At 38.0% G+C, this 16,633-nt stretch overlaps 2 protein-coding genes across 5 annotated transcripts in view; both read left to right on the plus strand.

Moving 5' to 3' along the window:
- The first annotated feature begins 5,618 nt into the window (after nt 1-5,618).
- On the plus strand, nt 5,619-14,101 carry LOC310723907 (integral membrane protein 2B-like). Its single transcript, XM_083537400.1, has 6 exons — nt 5,619-5,888; nt 9,670-9,801; nt 10,890-11,102; nt 11,337-11,447; nt 12,350-12,500; nt 13,339-14,101. Exons 1-6 carry the CDS (start codon nt 5,808-5,810, stop codon nt 13,425-13,427), a joined length of 777 nt encoding a protein of 258 aa, XP_083393526.1. The 5' UTR covers nt 5,619-5,807; the 3' UTR covers nt 13,428-14,101.
- A 1,135-nt stretch (nt 14,102-15,236) lies between these two features.
- Nucleotides 15,237-16,633, plus strand: part of LOC310723873 (serine/threonine-protein kinase Nek5) — a 9,557-nt gene continuing 8,160 nt past the window's right edge. For 3 of the 4 annotated variants that reach the window (XM_083537333.1, XM_083537334.1, XM_083537336.1), the window contains exons 1-2: nt 15,255-15,717; nt 16,247-16,370. In XM_083537333.1, coding sequence (XP_083393459.1) covers nt 16,251-16,370 — 120 coding nt within the window. In that variant the 5' untranslated portion in view covers nt 15,255-15,717; nt 16,247-16,250. Of the gene's footprint in view, nt 15,718-16,246; nt 16,371-16,633 lie in introns of all 4 variants that reach the window. The other variant, XM_083537335.1, reaches the window with a different exon arrangement.

The following is a 16,633-nucleotide window of genomic DNA, read 5'->3' on the forward strand; positions in this document are numbered from 1 at the left end:
TCTCTCTCTTTCTTTCTCTGCAGGTATGTAAAATGGAGGCTTGAGGTTGAAAGGAAATCCCAGCCTGAGATCAGGGAGCCGAGCAACCTCAAGGTGCTGCTGCTGTCATTCTGCAAACTCACACACACACACACACACACACACACACACACACACACACACAGGGTTAAATAAATAAAGTGTTAATCTGATCAGGTGCTACATCTGTGATGTGTCTCTTCAGAATTAGAATCGTAAGACTCAGTGAAATAACAGTTGCCTGAGATGAAGCGAACAGTTGATTAGATGTTGGTTACACGTGTGAAAGAAGACGTGATATCTTGACAGGATGTGTGAAGCTGTAGAAGGCAGGAGAAGATGGTGTAACAAATATCAAGTGGTGTGAAAAGCACCATCTTTTTAGATTTATTCCTATTCCAACAAATTAAACGCCAAAGAAATGTCTGAATGCGGTTCCTCGCATTTCTTCGTTACACGCGTTGCAGTTCCTCGCGTCTCCTCACATCTATCATCAGGAGCGAGGGCTCCTCGTTCTGAGAAAGTTCCTCAGAATGCACTTCCTCCCATCTCCCAATTCCTCACAGTGCAGTTCCTCACATTCCCTCATTCTCCTTATTCCTGATTATGCAGTTCCTCCTTGTTTCTCTGTACACCGTTCCTCGCATCTCACCCGATTTTTAAACGGCAACATTTTCATGGTGACCAGAAATCTACAACTGCATTACTATTTAAACCCTGCACGTGTCATGAATCACCCCAGGTAGGCAGGGGTGGGCTTAGCCTGCCCAAAATTTACATTTTGCCCACCCAATCAAAGTTTGATTTTATTATTTTAGCCAAAGGTGAAACATTTTTTTTCATTGTTTGGGCAGCAGCTTACAGCCAATGAACAGTGAAGAGTCCTGCAACAGATCTACACAAAGTCCCGCCCCAATCAAGCCCCGCCTCCACAAAGCCCCACTCATACACAGAGTCCCGCCCCCCACAAGGCCTCGGCCCTGAATCATAGAACATATTTATGTCCGACACACTTACAAGCTTCAGCTCCATACTGGCTTCGAACGTCTGCTTTTCTCAGTTTGTATTTTTTGTGCAGTTAATGAAAGCTTCTGTCGTGTACCAGAGGAGGGAACATCAAGTACAAATACTTTGTTCTTAAGTAGATTTTTTCTGGTATCATCGTTTTACTTTCACTCATTACGGTTTTATACAAATATCTGTACTCTCAAAACAGTAGTCACCAGAGTATTTTCAAACATGAGTATCTGTACTTCTACTTGAGTGAAGGATGTGTGTATCTTTGCCATGTACGCTCCTTGTATCCTTGCTGGTAGCTCACATGACCATGGCTGTAGATCCGGGGATTGTTGTGCCCTCAACATTTGAAAGTTCCTTCCAACTCTGTCAAGAATCCTAAACCCCTGTCATCTCACCATATCACATAAAAGAAATGTAGAAGATCCTTCCCCATGAGAAATCCATAACAAATACTTTAGACTCGGATGAATTCGTTAAGGTTTTTGCCAACAGAAACAGGAGACTAATGCTGAAGATGGATGGACAGCACATAAGAAATTGGGATATAACTGATAAACAATACAAATTTCATTATACAGTAATAAAGTGAGGAATAAATATATATTTTAAAATAAAAAGCAGCAAAAAAAAAATGTTATATGATGTTCTGATACTGTCTTTGGGAAAAGTTCTTTAAAAGTGCAAACATTTCTGAATGTTCTGATTTTGTATTGAAATTAGGTTTGATGAGTTGATTTAGGATTTGATTTCATTTGAGAACTTATCTGATCCAATAAAAACAAGATTATGCAGGGTTTTTTGCAACTACATGTTAAAGGTTTCAAGTTTTCATTAGCACCACTTTTAGTTTAAATTAGATTTTTTTTCTAATTGTGTAAATATCATGGGGCTACTGGATTAGGTGTTTGGGCCACTACCACTAATTGCCCTCTTATTATTTCATTATCAGCCCACACTACTATAATTGGCTAAACCCGGCCCTGCTCTATGTGTACTGTGGTCTTGTTCCTGTGTATTTTGCATTTTTAGGCCTTTGTTCTTGTCTCTCTTTATGGTATGGACTCCCGTGGCGCCCCCTGGTGGCTCCTTAACAAAAAGCGATAGAAAGGTTTGAGTGTCACGATTTCTGCTGTGTGATGCCTTCTGAATTCACTTCGCCTGCCAGCAGTGATGGACCACAGTTTTTTAAAACACAAACTATCAGGACTGATTCATTCTGCACAATTCTTTTAAATGACTTGGAACTAATGAGTCGTCTTTTGACTGTTGTTGTGTTGTAATCCTGGTGTTCACATGAATCTTGGGGTGTTTTCACATATAGTTCGTTTTAAAAGAACCAAACTCAGTTCACTTAAAGTGAACCAGAAAGTGATCTCAGACCCTTTTTCGTGTTCACAATATAAAAGAGTCAGAAGGGAACCCAGTTCTCTTTTTGGTCCTCTTTAGTATTAAAGTGATCTCAGACCCTTTCGTGTTCACACCTCAACCTCATAAGAACCCAGAATTCTGTGCAGCAATGGGATTTTGGGTATTCACAATGGCACAAGGGCTTGCACCCAAAATTTCATTCAAATCGTCATAGATCGGACAGGAATCCTTGATTTCAGCAGACCCCCCACTTCGACGCATTTTATCACGTGTGCTCGTGTACTGCTGTCGTAGTTTTCTCACTTGTACGCGACATTGTAGTGCTGTTCTGCTGTAGCCCCTTTCCTTCAGTTTATGAGAAAACAAAATAAACACTTTTATGTTTTTATTTGTTGAGAATAGTTGGCGTTTAATTGCCATCCTCTTTCCAAATATCAACAAGTGCACAGCTTTCTTCATAAGACCTCACGGCCACAAGACCACGCAACCTGCCATGTCGCAAAGTCCTGTGTTTCAGCAGTGACGGAACACGGCTGCAGGTATGGCAAGCCTCCAGGGACATTTAGCGAAACGAAACGCAAAGCTACGGTGGCCGAGAAGTGCAAAACACATTAACAAATCCGAAAACAAAATAACAAATTTAAAAACAAATTAACAAATTCAAAAACACAACGACAAGTCAGACAAACTGGAAAAGGTTGGTATAGTGTGTGAATGTAAACTTATCAATCATTGGACGAGACACCAGTCATTCACCTGTATATCTTGACTGACAGGTGTCTTGTCCAATGATCGGAGGTGGTCTGAGTACGGTTCACTTCTAGGACCTTTTAAGGGGTCTGAGATCACTCGGTTTGTTCACATATACACACTGAACCGCTCCGAGAGCGTTTTGAGAGCTCAAATGAACTAGGTGTGAAAACTCCCTTGGTGTCTTTCACCTGTGATCTTTAGAAGAACTTTTCCCATCTGACCCTCTGTAAGAAATCACTAAAATGCTATAGTTCAGCGAATCTGTGTTTTCCTCTGTTCTGGTTCATCCAATCACATACATTTACGTAAAATACAGACTTTCCCCCAGAAAGGGTATTGAAAGAAATGTAAAAGAAATGTGTGTTATTTTTAAATAAAGAATTACCATGTAGTTTTACTTATTTGTTCACGATAAAAAATGTACTTTTTAAAATAAAGATCTCATTCTGTAGGATACAGAAAAACTGAAACAAACAACCCCCCCCAGGAAAACACATACAGTAAAATATGTAACTGGATCTTTACTAGATTTCCTTAACTGGAGGCAAAATAAAGCAACACACCCGGGGAAACTCCAATATGGACTAAAACTGCTAATGAGAAGTATTTTATTTTTTAATAGCAAGATAAAAATACTTCCCCGTAAGAGTGTTTTATTTCCAGATAAACCACAGCAATAGAGATAAATACTGATCCACTTTTTATTAGTCATTTTATACACACTTACAAGAAATTGATGATTTGTTGCTTTTGTTTGAATAGATGAGATGTGATGACAGGAACTAATCTTGTTTCATTGACTATTAATAGCTAAAATAACATGCTAAATCAGTCTCACTGTCAGGGGACCAAGGATCTGCACAGGACGTTGGTAGGAGAACAAAAATGATTACAGGAATAATAGTTCTGTGCAAGGGAGTCAGACACAGCACAGCATCATGGGGAAAAAATGATGTTCCTCATGAATCTCATGGTCCTCATGCCATCTATGCTATGCTATGCTAATGTTTACTATAATATAAACTGCACAAGCATAAAGATGGCACCAAAAAAGCTCGTTTTTCCTCTAGAAATGACCTGCTCACAATTTTCTGCAGTCTCTGACAACGTGTGTGTGTGTGTGTGTGTGTGTGTGTGTGTGTGTGTGTGTGTGTGTGTGTGTGTGTGTGTGTGTGTGAGTGTGTGTATATGTTTGAGCCAAAATCCAAATGTTGTACAACCATAGTACAGAAACTAGGATTCCTTGAAACTATATTTCAGGAGAATATGTTCTTACATCGTCACAAAAACCTTTGAGTTCCTTATTTAATCATAAAATGTAAAAAAATATATAGGACATCCTTTTAATCCTTGTATTTACACCCATAAACAACTATTCTTGTGTTATCTTAAATGTTTAACATGCTTTTATTCCAAAAAACCATGAACGACTCTTTCTTCATCATCTGCCTGAGCATGTCTCAACACATCCATCTGCAAATATGTAGGAGACTAACACACAACAGGAATCAGTAATAGAATAATAATAAAAGAAATACATAAATAAGAATTACATATAACATGTCAGCATTGCATTCTGTTAAATTACACACATAAAACCTTCACAATACCATTAAATACAATTGTATAATAAATTGGCTTTCACACAGAGATAATCATCAGCACACCTTAGCAAAATGTTATACCACGTTATGTGTGTGTGTATATATATATATATATGTGTGTGTGTGTGTGTGTATATATATATATATATATATATGTGTGTGTGTATATATATATATATATATGTGTGTGTGTGTGTGTGTGTGTGTGTGTGTGTGTGTGTGTGTGTGTGTGTGTGTATATATATATATATGTGTGTGTGTATATATATATATATATGTGTGTGTGTGTGTGTGTGTGTGTGTGTGTGTGTGTGTGTGTGTATGTGTATGTATAGGTTCCCAAACCCTCATCACAATCACAATCTGATCCCATTAATGATGAAGAAACACTAATCTTCATCATTAGCCACGTCCCAAAATCTTCTCTGAAGTCTGGAACTTATTTTAAGGGCAAAAGGAGAATAATTATGGAATGAGAGATTCAACAATCACACAAGTACTTGTGTAACATGCGGGTGTTGTTCCTGGCGCTTATTGTTGTTCACATATCGGGTTCACAATCCGGTTCTAGTGGTTGTTGGAAGATTGGACTGACCTCTTGAATAGAATGGATTTGTTCTGTATTTAAATAATATTTGTTACATTTATTTCAATGTATATGTATACATTAATAAAATAAAACTAGCCAAAGGGACAGCGTGTGTGTGTGTGTGTGTGTGTGTGTGTGTGTTTGCCAACGGATATGTTTATGTCTATGTGCTGTAATAAATATTAAATATCTAATTATACTGTATTAGAATAAATATACTCAAATAAACTCGATGCGCCCCCTGCTGGCCAACCAGGACTTACTGTCGCTTACAGCTTCAACTTCCGTGTGTGTGTGTGTGTGTGTGTGTGTGTGTGTGTGTGTGTGTGTGTGTGTGTGTGTGTTTATATCTGCGTCACAGCAGAATCCTGTCGCTGGCCGAGAAGAGAAGACAGAAGAGAGAGACTCGGTGTGGATTTTCTCCTGCTTGATCTTTCCGGAATAAATCCTCCGTCATGGTCAAGGTGACGTTTAATTCCGCTCTCGCACAGAAGGAGGTGAAGAAGGACAGCGAGACTCTCATTCCTGATGACAAGGTAACCATCTGCCAACACAACACACTGTATTCTCTACAGCAAAAACCAGACAGACAGACAGAGCGAGAGAGAGAGAGAGAGAGAGAGAGAGAGAGAGAGAGAGAGATCGGACCTCAGGATGTGTTGGTGTCTGATCTCACTCTCACTTTAATCACCGGATGATGAAGAGGAGGATAAAAAGCTTTGAGTTTAGTGCTGGACTTTGATCTCTCGCCGCGGGTCTCTGTAACATTATTTCCGTGTTTGTGCCCTTGTGTAGAGAGAAAGAGTGATTCAGGGTGTTCTTTTTATTTATCTTTTTTTTAACAGATAAAATGCCTACAAAGAAAATTAAATGGTACTAACTGGTCCCGGTTCTTGTAGATGTGGTTCCTTTTTTTTCATGAACATGACACGGTTCCACCCCAGCAACAGGGAAATGCGCACTAATACCATTGTGTTTCTGCACAATACAGAACTGAGTTTCTGTCTGGACCATTGTTTTATCTTTATCTATATTTTAAATATGAAGCCTTTTTTAGTCCGGTGGAACTGCTTCAGAAACCCGAGAACCCTAAATTAACCAAAGAACCCTTAAGGAACCCTTGAAGTGTGAACATCAATACAATATACATTAATATCAATTAAACCATGTTGTAGGTTCGATCTTGATGTTTTAGTATATAAAAGTCCAGTTCTATGTGGGTTCTAGATTTCTGACTGATCCTCTCTTGGGTTCTTTACTAAAAAGAGATCCGCTTTCCGGTTCGACTTTAAACCTGAACGCTTTGATGTGAGAATTTAAATCAAACTTTTTACAATTTAAATTTAATCTTAGAAACTAATCAACTTAAAACACCATCTAAAAAATAATCACATTTAAAATCATCTCAATTTTATAACATTTATTACATTACATTTATTACACACACACACACACACACACACACACACACACACACACACACACACACAGATTGTTGAGAAAGGCCTAACGTCTGATTTGACTTTTCTTTTATGTTAATGTTTAACAGCAGGGAGTCTTCAGATTGAGTTTCAGTATGAAACAGTGGAACTGCATGTGTTTCCAGGGGCGTAGATTACGCAGGGGACACGGGGGACATTTTTATAAAAAGTTAATTCGTCCCCCTCACTTTTTTAGTGGAGGAAAAAAAAAAAGGTAACACTACACATTTCGTCCCCACCACTTTTGAAATGATGGCTACGCCCCTGTGTGTTTCTATACATGTGTGTGTGTGCGTGTGTGCGCGTGAGTGTGTGTGCGGGTCTTTATGTAAAAACCAATAGTTGTATTTAGGGCTAAGTGAACTCCTACGATTAGCTCCTAAAACGGCCATATTGTTTTTCTTTGTTTTTCACACACACACACACACACACACACACACACACACACACACACACACACACACACACACACACACACACAGCAGTTTCAGTTACTCTTAAGGCCTGACTCGTCTCAAAAATACCGGACACCTTTGAAATGCAAAACCTGTCAGGGCAAGTTTTTGCATGGGTCTCTTTCTCTCTCTCTCTCTCTCTCTCTCTCTCTCTCTCTCTCTCTCTCTCTCTCTCTCTCTCTCTCTCTTTCTCTCTCTCTCTCTCACTCTCTCTCTCTCTCTCTCACTCTCTCTCTCTCTCTCTCTCTCACTCTCTCTCTCTCTCTCTCTCACTCTCTCTCTCTCTTTCTCTCTCTCTCTCTCTCTCTCTCTCTCTCTCTCTCTCTCTCTCTCTCTCTCTCACTCTCTCTCTCTCTCTCTCTCTCTCTCTCTTGCTCTCTTTCTTTTTCTCTCTCTTTCTATTCTCTCACTCCTCATGTGGTCTGATGTCCATTTTATAGTTTATCTTAAATGTGCTTTCTAACAGGACGGACTGGCAAACGTTCACTTCCTATAATGTAATAATAATAATAATAGTAATAGTAATATTAAGAGTAATAAACACATAACATAATAATAATAAATGAACAATAAAAATGTCCCTCTTAAATTAGAAGAAAAGTGAGAACTGTACATGGTTGTTTGTTTGTTTACTGAAAACAATGTATGATGTCGGTTTCTGTAAATAAATATTATAATATTGAATGTTAAATAATAATATTTGAGAACTGAAATGTATATGAAGTGTGTGTGTGTGTGTGTGTGTGTGTGTGTGTGTGTGTGTGTGTGTGTGTGTGTTTAATGTTTATATAATAAATAAAACACTGTTTTGTGCTGTTCAGAATTTGAATCAACATCACGGTGCTGTAAAGTTTATTCTCCTTCTGCCCAAATCTTGGTACAGTTACAGTAATGTTACAGTTATTAGTAGTTCGAGTTGTGTTGTGTTGTGTTGTGTTGTGTTGTGTTGTGTTGTGTTGTGTTGTGAGATTTCCGAGATAAAAGTTAGTTTCGGTTCTTGTATGCAGCTGTTTTCACTCGTGGCTTTCAGCAGCTTCCGTTTCTCTTTTTTTTGAAGTAATAATAATAATAATAATAATAAGCAGAAGAAGCTTCAGGCTTTTGCTGTTTTCTGTGTACAGTAATAAAGTCTGCACAACTTATTTACTTATAGTTTTAGGTATAAACATCGTCACAAAGCAGCTTCACACAAACACATTATTCATTTTAAATACATTAAATTTTTTTAATTTTTCATCAACACATCTTTAGTGATGTAATGATTCTGACCCTGACCTGCTGTTTAATTCAGTTTAATTATGATGTTCTGTTGGTCTGAATGGTTCCATGTGGACTACAAGTATAGAAATCTCCCAACAGCTCAGTTTCACCCGAGACTCACTTCAGGAATCTGTTCATATTCATATTTCTCTTTTTACACTCATTCCCATGTTTACACTTGAATTTACTGCGGTATCAATAATCTTTACACTTCACATTCCATTCATTTAAATCATTCTGGTTTTGCCACTTACACATACTAACGCTCTGTTCTGCTCTAATATGTGGAAATTCCTCCTGGTTGGATAAATTAATAGATTTCTCTGTCTGTAGGATGTGTTTTGTACTCGTCCTATCGACATTCTAATGACCTAGAGGAGTCTCGGGGAGTTTTTCCTGGCTGCTCTCAACACATTGTTAAGGATTGTTGCCATTTTCCTTCACTATTTCCTTTTCTGTCTTGATAAAACAGATCGTTCACTTAATTAAAGTTTAATCGAGCAACATATTCATGTGAACCTAAAAAACTGCATTATCTACACTACAGTAAGTGTCTTGAATAGCGTGGAATAAAACCACGATATTTTTATTCTGAGGAAAAGAAGGAGACAGTGTCTACGTCTCCTATAAAGTTTTTTTTGGAAGATGTGACTATTAAAGTGCTCTCAGACACCTGAGGCCGGTTATGGAATGAACGATTGGGTTGGGTTTGGTAATCATTCCCGTGTACGGGCACGTTGAGCGAGCGGATTATTGTAAAACGATGAGGAATTCTTTGTGCGTTACAGAGTCGAGGCTGTAATGCAGATTCCACATTCACACATAATTGCTGATTGTTTTAATCGGATTTGTTTGTATGCGGGTGTCACCCTGTTCTGAAGAACAAAGCTTCCATTTTCAGCCTCCGCTCATGGACCAGGAGCAGACAGACACTCAGACACGCCGTTATATAAAACCCTGGAACGTTTTCATTCCACATACGTCTTTGTGATAAATTAACAGATTCATTTCACAGTGACTTTCAGGTTGTAGTGATTTACACACAGCCAGACCTGACCTACACAAATGTGTGTGTGTGTGTGTGTGTGTGTGTGTGTGTGTGTGTGTGTGTTTGTCTCTAGGACCCTGAAGCGGCTCAGGTTGTGAGCCAGCCGTCGAGGGCGTGGTGCTGGTGCTTCTACCTGGGACTGGCCCTCATGTTGTCTGGGGTGATTGTGGGCGGAGCTTACCTGTACAGGTACTACGTGTTGGAGGTGAGGACACAGCATGAGACTTTTCTACTGTGTGTTAAATATTCTCAGACAAGAAAAACACCACATTTGTAAATAAATGAAAGAAAGAAGGAACCAGGTTAAAACAGCATCTCTCCTCTATACAGTTACAATAATAAAATGCTCGACCTTTTTCTCATTTGATGATACAATCATGAAAACGCTTTAGGCTGCTGTAGGAAAATAAAAAAGGCCTCAAAGCACAGGTGAGCAGGATTTACCTGAAAATCAGCTTAATAGTCACTAATAAAAAGATTCATCTGTCCTACAGAGCTACTAGAAGATCCTGACACTGAAATGACAACAGAAGAAAATTGTTTTGTTTTGCATTCGGTTCCAATCCGACTAAAAACCGAACTGTTGATGACATTTGTTCAACAGGTCATTTAAATTGTGGATTAGTTTTCAGCAGCTCATTTACCACCAAGTCCAAACAAACACCAGCAGGTTATTAACATATTAAACCAAACCTGGTGTATAAAAGGTTAAAGACCTCAGATCTAAATGTTTCTAGCACACAGAATAACCGTGACGTCCTGTGACGTGTGACAGAGAGAGCAGACAGAACTGCAGCATTAAGTGACACAAACCACATGTAAAGAAACAGAACTGGTGAGAAAAGAAAAGAGTGCAGCACATGTGATGAGTGCAAACATCACAAACAACAAGATTCGTAAAGAATCGATTGGATCAATAAGAATAACTCACACAGCGAATGAATTACGTCATATTTAAAGTTTAATAAACCGTTTCTTTTTTGTAGCATTTACAGAAGGAGTCTCCAGTTTTAGAGTTTTGTATAATTTTTCCACCATGAGATCGTCTTCAGAGCGTAGGAACTTATTCTTTGGTGTAACGTCAAGCAAGAAAAAAAAGCTGTTTGCAGTTGTGAGAGTGAAAACAATAACGTGGGAACATCTGCATAATCTATAAATATGATCTAAAAAGTATGATGTCATTATTAAGTTATTTAGTTGTAGTTGTAGTTATCTTATGTGTGTTCATGAACCTGATTTAGACCTGCTTTAAAGTTCTGATGAAAGTGTGTGTGTGTGTGTGTGTGTGTGTAGGAAGGGCAGGTGTTTGTGTGTGGCGTGAAGTACCGTGAGGAGAACTACAGGATCCAGGAGGAGAATGATGACATGGAGGAACCTGCAGTGGGTTTGCGTAGGATTGACGAGATCGTGCAAGTGCTGGAGGACGAGGAGGTGGAGCTCATCAACATCCCGGTTCCCAAATTCAGCGACAGCGACCCGGCCGTCATTGTGCATGATTTCAAACGGGTAAGGAGCACACACACACACACACACACACACACACACACACACACACACACACACACACACACACACACACACACACACACACACAGAACACAAGACAACCTTTCCTCTCTATCATTTTCCCAATTATATTAAATAATGTTGTGATATAAAATAACATATAACGTGTGTGTGTGTGTGTGTGTGTGTGTGTGTGTGTGTGTGTGTGTGTGTGTGTGTGTGTGTGATCCTCAGAGGCTGACAGCTTATTTGGATCTGAGTTTGGATAAATGCTATGTGATTCCTCTGAACACGTCCGTGGTAATGCCTCCTCATGACCTGGTAGATCTTCTGGCCAAGCTGAAGGTGAGAGAATCATCACTGTTTATTCTTTTTATTCAGGGTGAATACACTTCTTAAAAGTACTTGAATTTCAGACACATGAATATAAGCCCTTGAAAGTGCTTGTATTAAATCAAAAATAAATATATATAATACCACACTATATATAACGTGTTCTCTAAATCTGTTCTCATAATATCACTGTCTTTAATACATTAAAGTCACACTAAGCATTTTATTATAACTTTTCTACAGGAGGAATACGTGTATATCAGCGTATATGATTTTATATATATATATATTTAGTATTTTAAACCTTTTTTGCACATTTTGCACTTGTTATTTGAATATTTCCAGTAAGAAATGACTTCAAAGGATTTAATTAAACATGACCACTCAAAAAAAATCGACATTTATAAAACCTACACATCTTTAACCTCATTATTACTTTAACAAATTTGTATGTAAATGTTAAGTGTAAGTGAAATGTTAAGTACTGTAAAAAGTCTTTCATGACTCTGGGATTCTGGGATGTGAATTTGATAGCTGCTTGATTATACATAAATAGTGCTTTAAAAAAGTCCTTGAATCTGGTGTCCTTGAAAGGGTGGGAACCCTGTTTACATTCCGTCGTGTGTGTGTGTGTGTGTGGGTGGGTGGGTGTATGTGTGTGTGTGTGTGTGCACGCAAACTGCTAACACACTCTCAGACGGATTTCCCTTCTCTGTCATAACAAATCTACAGTTTAAGGAAAAAAAAAAAAAAAAAAAGGACAAAAGATCCGGGTGACTCAGGTTCCTGCAGCCTGAATGTCACTTTCAGATTAAATATCGAGTGTAAACTAATGTACAAGCACAGGGCAGGTACTAAATTGATTCCAATATATTTACATTATAATCTTATATTTAACGCGTGTGTGTTTCCAGGCTGGAACCTACCTGCCTCAGACGTATCTGGTGCATGAGCAGATGATTGTGACCGAGAAGATGGATGACATCAAACCTCTGGGTTCCTACATCTATAAAGTGTGCCGAAACAAAGACACATACAAACTGCAGCGCCGAGACACCATACTGGGTAGGAATACACACACACACACACACACACACACACACACACACACACACACACACACACACACACACACAGGTCCATTTTGATCTTCTCATCCTGAACCCACTCCTAGACTTATCCTAAAACGTTCTTCATCTTCTGACTGAGACCTGCAGGTTCTAACGTTAAAACCCCTCTGTATTGACTCGAGACTTAGAGCTGACGAATGACGCTGCCACCACCGTGTTTCACTGAGTGTACAGTGTAACATAAAGGCGTAAAAAGATGGGATTTTTTTTTCATAGCAACAAAATATTTTACTCATAGGAAGTTTGTTTTTTTTTGGTGGAGAGTTCTTTCCTGGCAGACACAGACTTCTACTTCTACACTTCATTCCTTCAGCACCCAACAGTAATCACAGCGATGCCCCAATGCCCAATCAGAACTCCTTCTTATGTCCACCTGCAACTCCAGAGAGACGTCCTGAGTAAAAATGTGATCGGATGTTGACTGACTTGCGTACAGAACCTACAAACAGCATTAAAGAAAAACTGCCTTTTTTTTTTTTTTTTTTTTTTTTACTTTAAAGCCCAAAACACCTCTGTAAGCAGAGCAGGTTAGATGTGTGTAAGTAATACACACCCACGGTATCAGGGTTTGAGATCTTCCAGTGCAGAAGCAGTGAATTTGTGTCACTTTTTAAACCCCTGATAGACAGATGATAGATTTTGTTGTGGTTTATATAATCAGACAAACTTATTAAAATATCGTTCCTTGGCAAACACACACACACACACACACACACACACACACACACACACACACACACACCTAACATCCTGTTTCTGTTTCTGAATTTTAGGTCTGCAGAAACGTGAAGCTCTGAACTGTCGCAAGATCCGGCATTTTGAGAACCACTTCGCCATGGAGACTATGATCTGTGAGCTGTGATGAGAAACAGAAAGGAAAGAAGTTGAGCGAGAAAGAGAAAGATTTTTTGGTTTCTTTCAGTTTTGTCACTTTTCCTTTTGCACATAAAATCATATTGTGGGTCATTTAATGAGTGCTTCAGTTTCCATTCTGCTTTACATCTCTAAAAGTCTTATTAAAGGGTAACGTTATATAATACGTGCGTGCGTGCGTGTGTGTGTGTGTGTGTGTGTGTGTGTGTGTGTGGGAGAGAGAGAATGCATGTTTTAGGATGATCATTTTTATATAGTTTATTTTCTATTTCTATTGATTTTGTTTACTTGGTGTTTGGATGATCAGTAAAACATGTATCTCCTATTTTAGATACAAATTAGAGAGAAAAATACTCAGCATTTCACACATCTATTTTCACATCCATTAAACTCTAGACTGAATGTATATTTCTATTTTGCAGAATGAACTAAGGATATTGTGGCTTGAAGGTAAAAACAGAAAGTGGTATTTTTTCAGAATAATCTATCAGGAGCAAGATATAAAAACATCTAGATTCCTCACATCCTAATAATCTAACCTTCATGAGCAGAAAACAAACATGAAACCGTGTAGATGAAATTAACATGATAACATTTAATGCTAATTTATATATTAGCCGTTCTGTACAAATACAAATAATAATAAAGTCTTACAACTGTCTACATGCTGTGTTTTGTTTTGTCCCTATGCTCTTGACTCTTTACTTGTGTGTGTGTGTGTGTGTGTGTGTGTGTGTGAGAGAGAGATAAAAGTTAGGAATGTGTTTAGTTCGCTTTATCATACAGTGTGCACATGCTCACAAACCTACTCCGTACAATTTCCAACACACACACACACACACACACACACACACACACACACACACACACACACACACACACACTCAGTCATGCTTGTTGTTAGGACACTGTGTTGTGTACATAATGACTGGCCAGTTTATTAAGAACTCACAATCCTGCAAGTGCAACTCAAAATCCTCAGTTAAAGTTCACATCAAATGTTCACATGGGATTTCTGTGACTTTTTTTTTTTAATGTTTTTAAATACAAAAAATAAAAATACAACAAATGTTAAGAACTTTATTAGTAGTATTTACTTAAAAGATTTGATGCTGTCAAGTATTTAAAACGCCTCATAATAATTAAGGAATATATGTAAATATTTACTAATTACATATAATAATTCAAGAATAATTCACTCCACAGTCACTACACCAGGGGTGGCCAACCAGTCAAGACACACACACCCACACACACACACACACACACCTCTGCTCAGCCAGATTTATTGTAAATGTCACACACCAACATGGTAATGACAGAAATGGACTCCTACAGTACTAAGACCACAGGCCAGTCATTTTCAACAATGAACATTGTGTCTCACACACACAAACTCTCAGTTCAATCAAGTCTACAAACAGAAATATAATAATTTACAGTAGTTTTTCTTTTACTATACATGTTGTTTAGTGGGACTTCTGCCATTTCAGGTCAGAGTGCAACTGAGATTCATATCCGTGTCACTGAGGCATTTATAATGAACTCCCCTTCATCGATTGGCTTTTTAGCTTCTATAATGTTCTAAACCTGTTCAAACTGTATTTGCTTTTCTGCCTGACTTCTCAAAGTGACCAACTTGTGTTTGTGAAGTTCAGTGCCTTTTTGTAATTCCTGGTTGATGTTAGCATGGAGTGATCTGAAGTGGTGCTGAAGATTTGAAATGCTCTAATGACGCCTGACATAAGGCAGAATGACGTCATTACATTCAACAACAAAAAAAAATCAACTCTCCCAAACTCTTAAAAAACGTCCTGTGTTCAGCTTCATATTTTCGTTTTGCTGTGCATTTTTTTCCTGCTGCCATTTTAAGAACTTTAAACAATTTTTTCTACTTAAAATGCAAGTAAACAATTTGCATATAGAAGTTTGTGTTTTTTTATGTGCTTGTTCGCGTCGCTTGAAATGAAAATACCGCAAAGTTTCCCAATAGGGGCAAAATCATTTAAATCTTAATAATACCGTATTAAACACGCACATTAAAAACAAACACAAACTTCGATATGAACGTAAGAGCCGCATGCTGCTCGGCAACCCCTGCTCTACACGTTCCTGAGCATGTTTCCGGGTTAGTCACGTGGGCTCTGTCTGTGCGTCCTTCACGCACGCTTTCTACGTCATCACGTAGCCACCAGTTGTGTGCGTGTGTTTCTCCTGAGCAGGTTCTTGTCTCCTATTGGACATGAGATTCTGGACATTTTTCACATTTCACAGCGACTGTAAGTGAAACTTAACTTCCTCTCTGTCAATGTGTTTGTGTGTGTGTGTGTGTGTGTGTGTGTGTGTGTGTGTGTGTTTGATGTTTTATTATTCGTGTGTTTTTAAAACTTTATTTGAGAAATTCCGATTAACACCGGCGGAACTGTTGTGCGGTTGCCATGGTTACACGTTTGCCCTTATTTACTTGTTATAGATGCTTAATTATTCATTTTATAATAACAACTATTATAATGATTTTACATGTAATACATTTTATTTTAGTTAAAAAAAAGCTGCTTCTGTCCATCTGCAGTAAATATAATGAAATAAAAACGTTTGTTTTCGAATACCAATAAAAAAAATTTATATTATCATTATTAGTGTATATTTTTCATATATTTGTAGTTTATATATATATATATATATATATATATAAATATCTATTTTTTTACTTTGATTTATTGTAAAAAAAATGTAAACATTGCCATGCAGCAATGGAATAAATCATATACTTTATTACTTAATTAATATTATTATTAATAATATCAGGGTGATGGAGCAGTACATGGTTTTGGGTCACATTGGAGAAGGTGCGTTTGGGAAGGCGTTGTTGGCCCGAGAGAGGTTCGGTTCGTGTCGGCGCTGTGTGTTGAAGCAGGTCAGCTTGTCCAGGGTAAGAATCAAATCTCACACGTCTCCATTTCTTCATTCAGGTTCAATAAGAATATTATATGAAAATATTCAACATTTCATTATTATGTGTATTTTTTTATTTGTTTTTATTTGTTTTTTCAAACTGGACGTTTTTATTCAAGTCAAGAAGCTTTTATTGTTATTTCTACCGTTTATCTACCGACGCATTACACAGTGCATGATTTTATACGTGTTGGACATTTTGTACTGACGTATTGAATAGATTTCTCCACAGCACCTGCC

Source organism: Silurus aristotelis (assembly GCF_946808225.1).
Source record: "Silurus aristotelis genome assembly, chromosome: 3".
Taxonomy (NCBI): Eukaryota; Metazoa; Chordata; class Actinopteri; order Siluriformes; family Siluridae; genus Silurus; species Silurus aristotelis.